We start from the raw sequence: 13,743 nt of genomic DNA, 5'->3' as shown, positions 1-13,743 counted from the left end.
GTTGCCAATAAAGAACAAGTATCACACTTTTGACTGGCAGGGAGGGGACACCACACAGAGGACTACCATACTGGCATATTTTCTCTCCCATTAATGTTTTTTCCCAATCTATTCTTCCAGAAAGATGGCAGCAGATGGAAATTAATTACCTGAAACAATCTTCCAAAGCCTGCAGTGACCTTTTCACAGCTCTCAAAACAAACACTGCGTCTTTATCAGTATCAACTTGTAACAGTCCGTCATTCTTCTAGAAGAGCTGTTTTTCTCTGGCTGGGAATAAATCTTCTTTCCCTGCTTTTATTTTGGCACGTGGCTTGTTTTATAACACATCCTTCTGAAGTCCTCATTTTCTGAATGGGTTGTATCAAGTTTCATATTTGGTTCTTTTTCCTTTTAATTCTACTCCTGCAGTTAACATTTCCTAGTGTCATTTAAAGAAACGTCTTGAATCCTGACAAAACCACTCATTCACCTTGCAGCATCTCTATCAGACCAAACCCCATACCAGCCTGCATAATCAGTTTCCATGTGGTTTATATCAAACCATGAACTTCACCTTGCCATTCACAAATCCAAATTTCTGATTATCCTTCAAAGATCCGTTTCTGAATGTATCATTAATAATATCACTTCAATTATTTACAACCATAACTGGGAACAAAGCTGAAGGAACAGAAGCCATCCCTAGCATTTTTATAGGTCTGCTCTGCCTAAATAATGTTTTGCTCTTTAGGATTAAAGTGTTTAATCCTAAAGATTTAGATTAAAAGAGTTGAGATTAAAAATCCCCAGTGAGTAAGAAACAGCTTCAGGTGATAAAGTGATTAAAACTTTGAGAGAAATGGATTAAAAACAACTGCTCTGAAACATACTTTCTGACACCAACACTCTCACTTGTCGTCAAAGAACATTCAACAGTACCAACTGCTTCAGGTTCATGAAGTGGGAGATGAAACATAGCACTCTACCACTGCACCTCTACACAGCCACGCTTCTGATCAGAAGTACTAGGTATGTCCGAAAAGCAGCTCAGATGTTTTTTTTACCTGCGTATCTATGCCAACTGCTGCTGGCAAAGCAGGTCTGTTCACTGATCCAAAAGAGAATAAATCCTCCAAACTCCGTGAAGGTTAGTCTTATGCTAATAATTCCCACATTGTGTGATAATTAGATAATGCAGGAGAGGAAGCAAGAGCCTGTGGAGTGAGTAAAACCGAGGACGGAAGAAAGTATCTCCTTGTTTCGGTAGTAGTTTCAAGTTAGATCTCATTAAGCATATTGTGAAACTGCAGTGGATTCTCTTTACTAGCTGCTGTCAGAAGAGCACAAGCAGGAATCATTACCAGCCAGCACCCACAGCAGTCCCCACAAGCCACCTAGAGCTGTAAGCAAACCACCCTATCACTGAACATCCAGGTATCCAACTACAGGTTTGCAGGACTGTCTCTGAGTCCTCTGTATATCAAACAATGATCACTCATTTAGTCTTAATGGCCTGTTACTAAAATAGGGACATCCTGGGACAATGGTTTGCGGAGGCTTCAGCAAACAAGTTTGTCTGGGTTCACTTTCAGGTGTCTGGAGTCTGGAAGAACAGTTGGGCGTCAGCAACAAGCGAGTGGTTACACACAAACCTCTTAAAGTCTGCTTTAAATATTAGGGGAAGGAGAGGACACAACATAGGTATACTGCAGGAAGGAAGGAAAGTGGGTGAGCTGGGTTTTAGAGCAGCAGAGTTGGTCAAGTTGCTATTCTCCTCCTAAATAAACTGAGTGAGAAGGTTCTGAACTTTACAAGATTTTCTTTCTGACTGTAATCACACGCTTCACCCTTTAAAACCTCTAAAATAATGAAGGTGTATTTTGAAAATGTGCTAAGTCTTAGGGTCTGTATACGTAACTGTGTATCAAACATGGCTCTCAAACATACAGATTTAGTTCAAGCATTCATTCAACTAGCCTATATCCAGAAATTAGACCTTCACAGAGAATAAAAATGGAGCAAATACATGCTATTTTTCCCGTAATACCTTTCCAGTTTCCATCTACTTTCATGAACTTTCTGAACCAGATCCCATTTGTACGTATATATTCTGCATTTGTATTTTTTTTATATATCCACCCTCCATGGACTTCTCGACCCTTGAATCCATGAGGAATTTTAGTATCTACAGCAACATTGGGCAAACTGTTGTAATACCTACTACATGAAGGTATTCTGCCCTCAGCAGACATGTCTCTCCTCCTTCAGTTTTTGTTTTGTGGGGTTTTTTTGCACAAAAGTGTAACTGTCACTGACTTCTAAGTTGGTTTTGAAAAATGCTTTTCTTACACTTGCTGGAAGATGCACCTTTTTCATTTTGGGTACAATGAAAAAGCATTCATATTTAAGTAGTATAACTGTACAGTTGCAAACAAGGTTCGAAATACATCAACTAGACACTGACAACTAGGCATCCTACAAAACCCACAGGAGAATAAATTTTCAACACAAACTTTAATTCTTGACCAGAAATTTCTATAATTTCAGTTTTATTTTACATTAATCTTGTGCAATACAAAGCAGAGAGAAATAAAAAAGAAGCATTTTAGAATTGTTTTCTAAATGCCACTATTTTTCCCTCCTCCATTACATTTTTTACATTCTAAAATGGAATTTGTCTATTCCTTGATATCGAAAAAATATACATGCTTTTAAACTGTAGAACAGATCTATCAAATAAAATAATTCATTATATATAAAAATAGTTTTACAGGAGTCTTACAAAGGTAAATTTAATCCTACCCATTAAATACCATTTAAAGAATGTACACAAAATTTCTGTTCAAGTCCTCCTGCATAAAAGTTTTTATCCACATAACTAAAATTTTACAAAGCATTTGATGCTGACTTTTTAGTTCATACTAGCACATTAGAGAAAAAAAGGCTCCTTTGTGTAAAGTTTTGTGTAATGAAAAAAATGGAGATGAATAGAAAAAGAGAACGTGCTACCCAAAATCCACCTGTTTTGGCAATTTTGAAGAATTATAATTGAAAACATGTTCATATTACAATTACTTGTAAGGTAATTCACATAATCATAAACTAGATGAACAGCAACTTAAGCAGGGAATTCTAAAATTAAAAGTATTCAAAGAATTTCCAGTAAGCTGAAACACTCCTAGCACTTACAGATAGCAGAAACTACAGAAGGAACGGAGCAGTTGCACTCCACACCAGAATTTTTGCTTTTACAGCACAACTCCCCATGTGCAACCAGCTGACACTTTATTTCACACTATACTATGTTCTCTTGCTGTATATTTCACTTGAAGTGGCCTTCTGTAAGACTAACATTTCTTAAACTGGAAGATTCGCTTTTTTAGAAGAGACAGGAAGCATACTCAGGAGAATACAGCTGTTCTGAAGGCCAGAAAACTCAAATGGGACAGGAGATACTGCTGGGAGAAGATGCAATAGGAGTGGTGAACACAGGAGAGGATAACAGTGACAGGGAATATACCTGCAATGACAAGCCCACTGACCAGACAGCACAGTTAGTAAAACCAAAATAAAACCCCAACAAGTGGAGGCCATGCCATGAATTCATTCAGCCCCTTCGCAATTAGCATGGGACCAGTGCCCAAACATGGCTGAGTGGTGGCTCCCTGAGATATCCAGAGTTTTTTTCGAAGAAGCTCCCTACCACCTACATATTCGGTACTTCTCACATATCTCCAGCATATGAGTGCCCTCACTCGGGAACATCTGAGTGCCAGTAGGTACTACTTAGGAAGAATGTGTACATTATGGGACATACATCATAGCAGCCTTCCTGTACGTAAAAGAGCCTACATGAAAGCTGGAGAGGGACTTCTTACAAGGGCATGTAGTGACAGGACAAGGGGGAATGGCTTCAAACTGAAAGAGGGCTGGTTTAGATTAGGTACTAAGAAGAAATTCTTCACTGTGAGTGACACGTACAGGACAATCAGGGGATCAGGTGCAGACAGCACAGGTTGACCAACCTGATCTCCTTTTATGACCAGGTGTCCCACCTAGTGGATGAGAAAGACTGTGGATAAAGTCTACCTGGACTTCAGCAAAGCTTTTGATAAGGTTTCTCACAGCACTCTCATGGAGAAACTGGTGTCTCATGGCTTGGACTCTTTATTCATTCTTCACTGAGTAAAATACTGGCTGGATGGCCAGGCCCAGACAGTGATGGTGAATGGTGAATTCAGCTAGTGGTTGGTGTTCCCCAGGGTTCTGTTTCGGGGTCAGTCCTGTTTAATACTGATCTTTATCGATGATCTGGACGAGTGGGTTGAGTGTACCTTCAGTAAGGTCACAGATGACACTCAGTTGGGCAGGAGTGTTAATCTGCTCTACCCTTCTGGTAGGAAGGCTCTGCAGAGAGATCTGGACAGACCAGACTGATGGGCTGAGGACAACTGTTCGAGGTTCAATAAGGCAAAGTGCCAGGTCCTACACTTGGGTCACAACAACCGCCTGCAGTCCTGCAGGTTTGGGGAAAAGTGACTGGAAAGCTGCCCAAGGGAAAAAGGACCCAAGGGTGCTGGTCATCAGCTGGCTGAACATGAACAAACAGTGTGCCTGGGTGGCCAAGAAGACCAATGGCATCCTGGCCTGTATCAAAAACAGTGTGGACAGCAGGATCAGGGAAATGATTGTCCTATGAGGAGTAGTTGAGGGAGCTGGGATTGTTTAGTCTGGAGAAAAGGAGGCTCAGGAGAGACCTTATCACTCTCTACAGCTACCTGAAAGGAGGTTGTAGCCAGGTGGGGATTGGCCTCTCCTCCCAGGCAACCAGCAACAGGGTAAGAGAAAATGGCCTCAAGCTGCTCTGGGGGAGGTTCAGGTTGGACATCAGGAAGAATTTCTTCACTGAAAGGGTGGTTAAGCATTGGAATGGGCTGCCCAGGGAGGTGGTGGAGTCACCATTTCTGGAAGTGTTGAAGAAACGACTGGATGTGGCACTTGGTGTTATGGTTTAGTTGACATGGTGGTGTTCAGTCAAAAGCTGGACTCGATCATCTTGGATCTTTTCCAACTTACATGATTCTATGATGAAACACCAGAACAGGTTGCCCAGAGAAGTTGTGGATGCCCCATTCCTGGAATTGTTCAAGGCCAAGTTGAATGGAACTCTGAGTAACCTGGTCTAGTTTTAGATGTCTCTGCTCATTGCAGGGGGGTTGGACTAGATGACCTTTGAAAGGCCCCTTCAGACCCAAACTATTCTATGGTTCTAAGATTTTAAACATAAAAATGCATTTCGTAACAGAAAATATCCTCATCTCCTAGCTCAGTTTCTTTCTTAGACATAATTTTTGATTTTGAAACATGCAAACCTGAAATAATGAAAGTATATTATCGTGCAATATTTTTCTCATGAATTGTAAAAATATAAGCATTGTAAACAAATTCTATATATTAAGTAATTTTGCAAATTTGGAGAACTTAAAAGATTGTGCTATTTCAAGAGAAATAAATTGCGGCTATTTACATCTGAAGGAAGCCCTAAGAAGACTTAAGATACCAGCAGAGGAAGCAGAAATAAGATTGCTGAGTCTCCAATTTGAGAAGCTCTACAAAGCTGGCAATAGGCAGTTCCACAGGAGGATGAGAAAGGGAAGCACAGGTCAGACGCTCCCAGCCTTTCATTAACAAAGTTAGGGAACACCAGAACTCATTCCCTGACTTTCTTCTCTCTTGTACGAAAATAGGAAAAGAACAGAAGATGTTCTTTACAAAAATGCTAAATCATAAAGAACTGAAAGATGACAAGCTATTAGCTGTAATCTTTTCAGAACTATGTACATAAGATCCATAATTTACCCAAATTAAAAGTTCCTTTCACCTTCTCCCAATTTTGCTTCATCTGAAATTATGCTTTGTAGAATTCAGTTTTGTACATTATTTGAAGCTGAGCTCTTGGAGAAGCAGTTTCAAGAAAATCTAAACTCCATGGGCCTCATCAGATCTAAGTATTGACACATCCATGTCAAGTTACTCTTCTCAGCTGTATATGGAAATTTGTTTCAACAGCTTATCTTCAAAACTCCATGCACTTTAAAAACACTGCTCTTCCAACAGCTTAGATGTCCCACATCCCACAGGATTATACCCCAATAACCTCATTTCTTGAAAAGCTATCTATAGAAAATATGCACACAGGTTCTGTTCCACTCTGAGATAAAAAAAAGGTGATAGATTTCAGATACTCAAGTCAACAGGAAAAAACTGTCTTGTGGACGTGGAACATTGCTGTCTCTTTCCTGAACACGTGCCTACGTTAAGCTGCAATGCCAAATCAAGAACGCTTATTCAACTTTTTCTTATTGTGGAAAAAAGGCAGGTATTTTATCTCCACTAAACTGAAGAGAGGCTTTATTATCTCAGTTTGTAGGGAAATTCTTGTCGTAGTATGGTCATCAAGTAAACACTTCCAATACACATGCAAGATGGATTACAGCATCAAACACCTGCACAGCATAGAAATGCGGATTACAATGTGGTCACACAGTGTCCCAGTTATACAAGGACATACAAGGCACTTCCCCGTATGAACACCCAAAAAAAAAATTCCCAGTGAAAATTATATACAAGTCCCCAGAATTTTTCATTTTCCTTTAGACTGAGGCAATAAAACCTCTCAAACTCACAGAACAAACTCACCATTTCCATTTTTTGCCACTGTAATTAGTACACAATTACATGAGAAAATACTGCTTTATATTTTATACAAATCTTAACTGGATCAGACATCACAGTGAATTTAGTAGAATTAATGAAGTTTGTGTTTACCCAAAGTGTCTTTAGAAAGACACTATTACCTGCTTAGCTGCAGCAACAGTGTGCTGAACCACGTACACTACACATTTTCTCAAATCAATCATTATTTCAGGCTCCAAGAGACAACCTTTAGAAAAATCTGATTTTAGCATATCTTCAGTGGCCTTGAACAGACTTCAAGAATAATAAAACCACTCCTAGAATTCAGTAGTGAGTAAGCTTTAACTAATACCATAACAGGCATCTAACTTGAACTCTAAGACTTTGCTCCACAACCAAAATAACTAACAAAAGTCACTGTTCTAGACCACAGCTGAAAAACAAATGTTTCAAGACTGCAAATACAACTGCAAAATGTATCTCCTACATAGACTTATCCTGGGATAATGGTTCAGACTACTAATAAATGTAAATTTGAATTTTCTCCATATGCCTCCCCCCAAAAAAACCTTTCTACAGAAGAAAATAATTTAAAAAAATGATCTGACAGTTATAAACAGTCTTATGTTTTGTTTATGTTTGTATCTACCTAAGATGCAATGTAAGAAAGCTAGAAAGAGAAAATGCAATGCATAAAGTTATGGACAGAGCACACTTCACAACCAACACACAATATAAAAGCATTCTTTTTCACTACACATCCCAGAGGCAACTAAAAAGACAATTTATGAATACCATCTGCTTCTAGTGCCTCTCCAACAATGTATTAGCAAAATATATTGATTTCAAAAATAGAGGAAAAAGTCTTACTCTGCTATATCAAGATATCCACAGGAAGCAGCTGCATGTAGAGGGATCCAGCCTTCATTATCTGGTTGATTAATATTTGCTCCATTTTCCACCAGAAATTTCACCATATCTACGTTATCATCTATACAAGCCTACAAAGAAAGAAAGAGTTAAGAAGTAAGTTCATATTAAAGCTGTTCTACAATACTGTGCATCTTTAAGCAACATCTTCAGGAGAGAAGGTAAGTATTTCCAGGTTTGATGAGGAAGGATGGTTTATTTGTTGGGGTCTGACAGTAAGACAGGAAAAATTTGAGAGATAAACAGCAGGTGTTTCAAATTTGTAAAACTTTAAATAAATGAATGTAAACAGAGTTTAACAAAACAAAAAAATATTATTTTCTCAGGTACATGCATTCTGATTTTCTGAGAAGCCATTTACCAACCTTGTTCTCTAGTACAAAGAGGTTCCTTTTATAAAGCCCCCAGGTCCTCACTCCATCCCAGGCCCAGCTCAGCCACTGGAGTGGATATTAAAATTGAATAAACCATGCTAATCATGAAGTAGAATTGCGACTAAGAGACAGGGAGTAGTTTGGAAACAATACCATAATGTGGTTTCAACTGTAATACAGTTGAGACTAAGGAGTATGAAGGGGATGCTACACTGTATTTCAACATTCCCCTGCTGTTTTCTAATGCAGCATATTCTATACCATCACAAATCTTTTAACAGTCTATTAATCATCCCTGTTTATAAAACTTACTTGAGTATCAATTTGGCAATTGCAAAAATATTATCATATCTGCACATCTCTTAATTACCAAGCAAACAGTGTTGCCCAGATGCAGAACTACAGCCATTCTGCAGACCTCCATCTTAACTGACTCCTATTTTGCATTTCTTCTCTGTGTTCAAGTATTTTTCTCACAGGGTGCTCAGTGAGTTTTCTTGCCAACTTCCATAATGCTGCCCTTAAAAGGGCAGAGCAACTGAGAGAAAAGTCCCTCTGCATCTCAGGACAGCAAGAACTCCAAACAGCTAGACCCCACAAGACTGGTATTAACTTTTAGCTTAATAAATCAACAATCTTACATAGCCAGAAGGCTGAAACAAGAACTTTACTCCTGGGCTCCTAAATCCTTCTAGAGAATTATGCCTCTAATTAAATGCAATTAAGGTATAAATTTTACTTTCCAGTATACTTCTAAGAAGACAAAAAATTACATACTGCTTTACTAAGAAAAAAAACCTTCAGATTTCTTTATTTAAGCAATTGGACATTCCAAGATGAATCCTGAAGCTTTCCTTCATTCTGCAATGTTGAGGCAACAGCTACACTGATGTATTGCTGCCCAGTTTAACCAGCCAAACAAAAACAGCAACAAATCATCCCTCTTTGACCCCATTTGTTTCAGTTAGGTATGAACTTCAGGCTTTGTTTAGAATGTAACATAGAACTGTTTTAACGAGTCTCATCTGGACTTTTTCACTCAGAAATGTGCAGCTCGACTGCAGTACATCACTTGCATTATTTGTTTTCCAGTTAAACACAAAACCACATTCTGGAGTGAAAACATTCAGAAACCTTCCTACCTTTTCAGGTATTTTTGAAAACTGTCTTGGAAACGTTTTAGTCATATCCATCTGTAAATCAGCAATTCTTTTAATAAAATAATTTCTTAACATAGTCCAACAATAAAGACTACAAATTCATCAAGCATATTGTCTTTAATTTCTTCCAGTTATCATCAGTGTACAATGCTTATACACTAGTAACAAGCTTGAAAGAAGAGAATCACCTCTTGTTGTAAGACATTGGGTTACTTAAATGAAAGGGAATCAAGTGCAAGGCCATAAATTCAGAAAGAAAACAAATTCAAGAAGCTCAGATGTTTACACTTAACAGAAACACTAACCGAGCCATATGTCACACATGCCACATGTCCATATTTTTCTGGATATCCACTTTGCCTGACCACTGATATTCTACATCCATAATAATATTCACCAGCTAATTATAAGGAAAAATAAATTTCTATCAGAAACATTTTTAAATTTAGATATTTTAATATGCTGCATACTTGTGTATCTTAAAATCCTCTGTGAAAACAAGGATATCTTAAAATTGATTAGCACTACTAAAAACAAAACAAAACAAAACAAAACAAACAAACAAAACCAACCCCAAACCAACTAATTGTGACACAACCCAACACAGAAGAATCCTTGCCTGTTTTTTCAAATATACATAAGAAAACCTGGCAAGATATACTCATAAAAATGTTGTTGCTAAGTGAATCAAAAGCTTACATATGCACCACATTAAAAGACATATGACTAAGTGGCTAAAAATATTTGACCAAATTTGGGCAGTTTATTGTGCCATACATGGTAAGAATCAGAAGAGCTCAAATACACTTCTCATGTATTATCAGATAGCACATTCATAACAAGAAAAATATTTTATTGAAAACTTACTGAGGCCTCCAAAAAGGTAATATCTACCTTAAGACGAAGAAAAGCAAATACAACTGATTCTGTTGCTGAAGAACACGTATATAATGTATCCTTTTCTTCATGTCCCCTTTTTCTCCTTAACAGCATCCCAGGCAGGTGGTTTGGCAGCCCCTATCAGTCTCAGCACTTTCCATATGAAAGGCACCTCTGACTATCAGTAGGTATCTTAAGTCAGAAAGCCAAGAAACAAATGTTATAAAAGAAATTTTATCTCAATGTTTTTCCATTTCTACTGCACTGCTCACTTCTAAAAGCAATATTTATCAAGTGTCAGAAGTGCCTCTTGTTAAAGACTGACATCTCAGCCACAAAAGGAAAGTTTGTCAGAGCAGCATGATAAACTTAAAGCAACAGCCTCCGAATAGTCTGCCCCTCTAGACCTCAGCTTCAAAGATATTACAAAGGAAAAAGAAACGTACATGCAAGATGTAAATAACAAGTGTTCCACTGATGTTAGAGTGATTCAAAAAGATAAATTCCCACCATTATTTGTCCCAGAATCTGCACAGAGGACAGACAACTGTGGGCTTTCCTCTTCCACATCTGTTACAATCCTTTCAGGATTCATCTCATTTCTTAGAGCTCATCTCCCCTCATTCCCAGTCTCTCCTTTCATGGTCAATAGTTCCCACTTCGAGCCTCAATTACCACTTAAGAGAACAACAGGTCACCCTAAAGCTCTTTTTCAGTGCTTGCAAACCACATCTGTAGAGCACTCACACCAGCCAGCTCCTGGGGCAAGCAGAACATGGGAGCTCACACACAAGATACCCTTCATCCCATGTGCTGGTTTCTGTCTCTCGTCCCCAGCCTCCACCAGCTGGTAGAAAGGCAGCATTTCCGCATGAAGCACTCATTCCCCTGCCAAATTTGATCTAAGTTAGCCAGTGATACCCAAATACAATGACAGTTGCACGATACAATCATATAAACCTTTTTTCATTTGGGAACCAATTTAGAAACTAAGCTAATCAGTCATAAAGGAAGCAAAACAAAGCAAAGTTGAGAATACAAAGTCTGGTTACCTTTTCTGATAAGAACAGAGATGAAATGTCAAAAGAAATATATTAAAGTCCAGGAAAAAAACCCACTTTCCATTTGTACAATAACATGAAACCTGGACTGCAAATACCAGCAAAGATCAGCAGCTCCTGGCTCCCACACAGACCAGTCCTAGATAGGTCCAATTTATGCTGGGGACAACATTTTAACCTTTTCCATAAATACTCTAAAGCGGATAACCAGATACCTGTTAAACACACTAGACTTTTAAGTGTATTCACCTTGACTTCATATCCCAGTGCAAGTGGCATGTGATACAACTGGCTCTCACTACAATCAGGTGTTAAGAACACAGGTGAAGGGTAGACATAACTGAGTAACTTTAAAAATAAACAGCTTTAAAAGAATACCAAAAGGGCTTGGTTCTTCAGCCAAAGAATACAGCAGATAGCACTCCTCCCCAAAAGACAGGAAAAACAAGTCTGTAACTATTTTTTAGAAATCAGGAATCTTGTAGGGAAGGAGTCCATCAATCAGTTAGGCTACTGTCCCACACACACGCAGCAGAGCTATACAGCATGTACCTTATGCGGGGCTACAATTTTTACTGCTTTTCATTACTGGTAACATCTAATGAGGTAATGGCATCTCATGAGGTCTAGACATTTGAGTTTTTTACCAACAAATTAGGTCACGAAATATTGGGATTATTACACTTATTTACTATTCAAGTAACAATACAAAAGCAGGTATTTTAAAATGGCCAGGTATTCTATTTAATATAGTACATACAGGGCAGAAAGGCTACTGTTGATGTTCACATTTACGAGTAGAAACAGGAGAGTTTTGGTGTTGTAACAGAACTTCAGGTACTAATTTAATATTACAGATGACAAATGTTGCTTAATAATGAAATTAAGTGTTCATTTAGACAAACCACAAATCAGAGCTTCTGTTTTTCAGTGAGCTGGGGTAATACCTGATACCTCGCCTACTGCCAAAATCTAGTTTTAGGATTGAATATTTTGCTTCATTAAAGTATGCTTTCTAATAAAAATGGAACAGTTTACAGTGCAAATATTCTTGTTAAACTAGTAATATTACTGTTTAGCTAGACTAGTATTATTTTAATTAACTTCTTTGTAAATATTTTGTGTATGTTGCACTTGCGTGTTATTTTCATCTAAGAATGGCCTACTATTCAAAATACTGGAGAGTTGGTCCATAAAAAGGAGTTAAAATTATAGTTGCCATACCAAATAACTCAAGCTCCCAAATCATTTCAAGAGCATCTCATGGCCTCTGCCAGTTCCAGCATTTCAAGTTTACTGTTTGTATTTCTCTCACCCCAGAACGTGAGTCAATCTTGGCATAACTTTCAATGTCAAAGGCTTTCCTCCACTGCAGGGCAGCAAACTCTTCTCCAGAGAAATTTCTCAAAACATTTCACTTTTAAGTGTAGAAAATGAGAATCGTTTTAGACACCTGCAAAAGCAGGTGAAAAAGACACTTTCTCCTAAGGAGAAAACACTACCTGAGCCTGATGCAATGTTTCATGCCCATTCAAGTCTCATGGGGAAGGCATGCAGAGACTACGAAACTGAGCACCCATTAACCACCGTTACTTAATTAGAATGCTGCAGAACTGTCAAACATTGCCAAAAATAGACAAATCATTCCAGAACTCAAACTTCTCTAGCTATTATTTCCACTTCATGTAAACAACTTGTCATATTCATATGTCAATAGAAATTCACTTAGATTTTATTTCATCTCCGAGAGGTGGATAAAACCAGGTGCTACATGAAATCAATAATTGTATAGCCCCAATATGCAGTAAGAGCATAATGTAATTTCTATACTACAATTTTGCCTTGTTTGCTACACTGAATTACTAAATTAATTACATGCTCTAAAGCTTTGTTATTTTGTAATTTATAGTTAAATCCATAAGTTTAATTATGGGCACAATTCATGAAAAATACTAAAATCTATCACTGTTTAGACTGATATAATCTACATATTATAAAATTGATCTCATAGGGACTTTCCACTATTTAAATCCCAATGAATGCCTAATCATAGTTCTTAATCGGGACTGTAATAGGATACATATATTTAAGTGGTTTTAGAGTATTTCAAGTAAAGATAGAGCTATTCTTCCCCTCTAACCTCCTGCCAAGACAAATAAGAGGAAGAGGAGCGTTGGCTGTAACATGTTATTTACTATAACCAGAGATGCTACCCTTACTGTTCCCAATCCCAGTAATGGCTCAAGACTTATTCTGACAGACATAATATGGAAAAATTACCTAGTCTAATGCCTGCTTTCCTGTTCTTGCTGAAACAACCCCAGCTATTCCAGGCTACCTAGTATTACATGCAAATGTATTTTCAAATAAATACTTGTTTTCTTTTTAGCTGTGTGCAAATCTATTTTCAGGAGTTCTTGAGATCCCCACACTAAAATTTATCTCCTAATTAAAACCACCAAACTAAATGTTAAGTATTAAACTTTAATAGTACTCATGTATTTCAACTCAAAGAAAATTCTCAAGACAACTTGCCAAAAACCCCCCTGCCCTAAACCCCCCAGACAATCCTGGGAAAATGAGATGCCATGGAAAAAAATTATTTTGTAAAAGACCAAACCAAACAGCATTGAAAAACGAAGATACTGATGCTGGCACAGA

General features: G+C 37.8%; 1 protein-coding gene across 8 annotated transcripts in view; it reads right to left on the bottom strand.

Annotated features, from left to right (window-relative positions):
- The window catches only part of PPP1R12A (protein phosphatase 1 regulatory subunit 12A), a 112,603-nt gene that overhangs the window by 67,567 nt on the left and 31,293 nt on the right, over positions 1-13,743 (bottom strand). For all 8 annotated transcript variants that reach the window (XM_051795711.1, XM_051795715.1, XM_051795714.1 and 5 more), the window contains exon 2: positions 7,549-7,679. In XM_051795711.1, the coding sequence (XP_051651671.1) occupies positions 7,549-7,679 (131 nt within the window). The remainder of the gene's footprint in view (positions 1-7,548; positions 7,680-13,743) is intronic.

This window comes from Manacus candei, unplaced genomic scaffold (assembly GCF_025592945.1).
Source record: "Manacus candei isolate 608988 ecotype Guabito, Panama unplaced genomic scaffold, ASM2559294v1 h1tg000043l, whole genome shotgun sequence".
NCBI classification, from domain to species: Eukaryota; Metazoa; Chordata; class Aves; order Passeriformes; family Pipridae; genus Manacus; species Manacus candei.
Note: the sequence above shows the minus strand (reverse complement) of the source record. Positions and strands in the feature narration are given on the sequence as shown.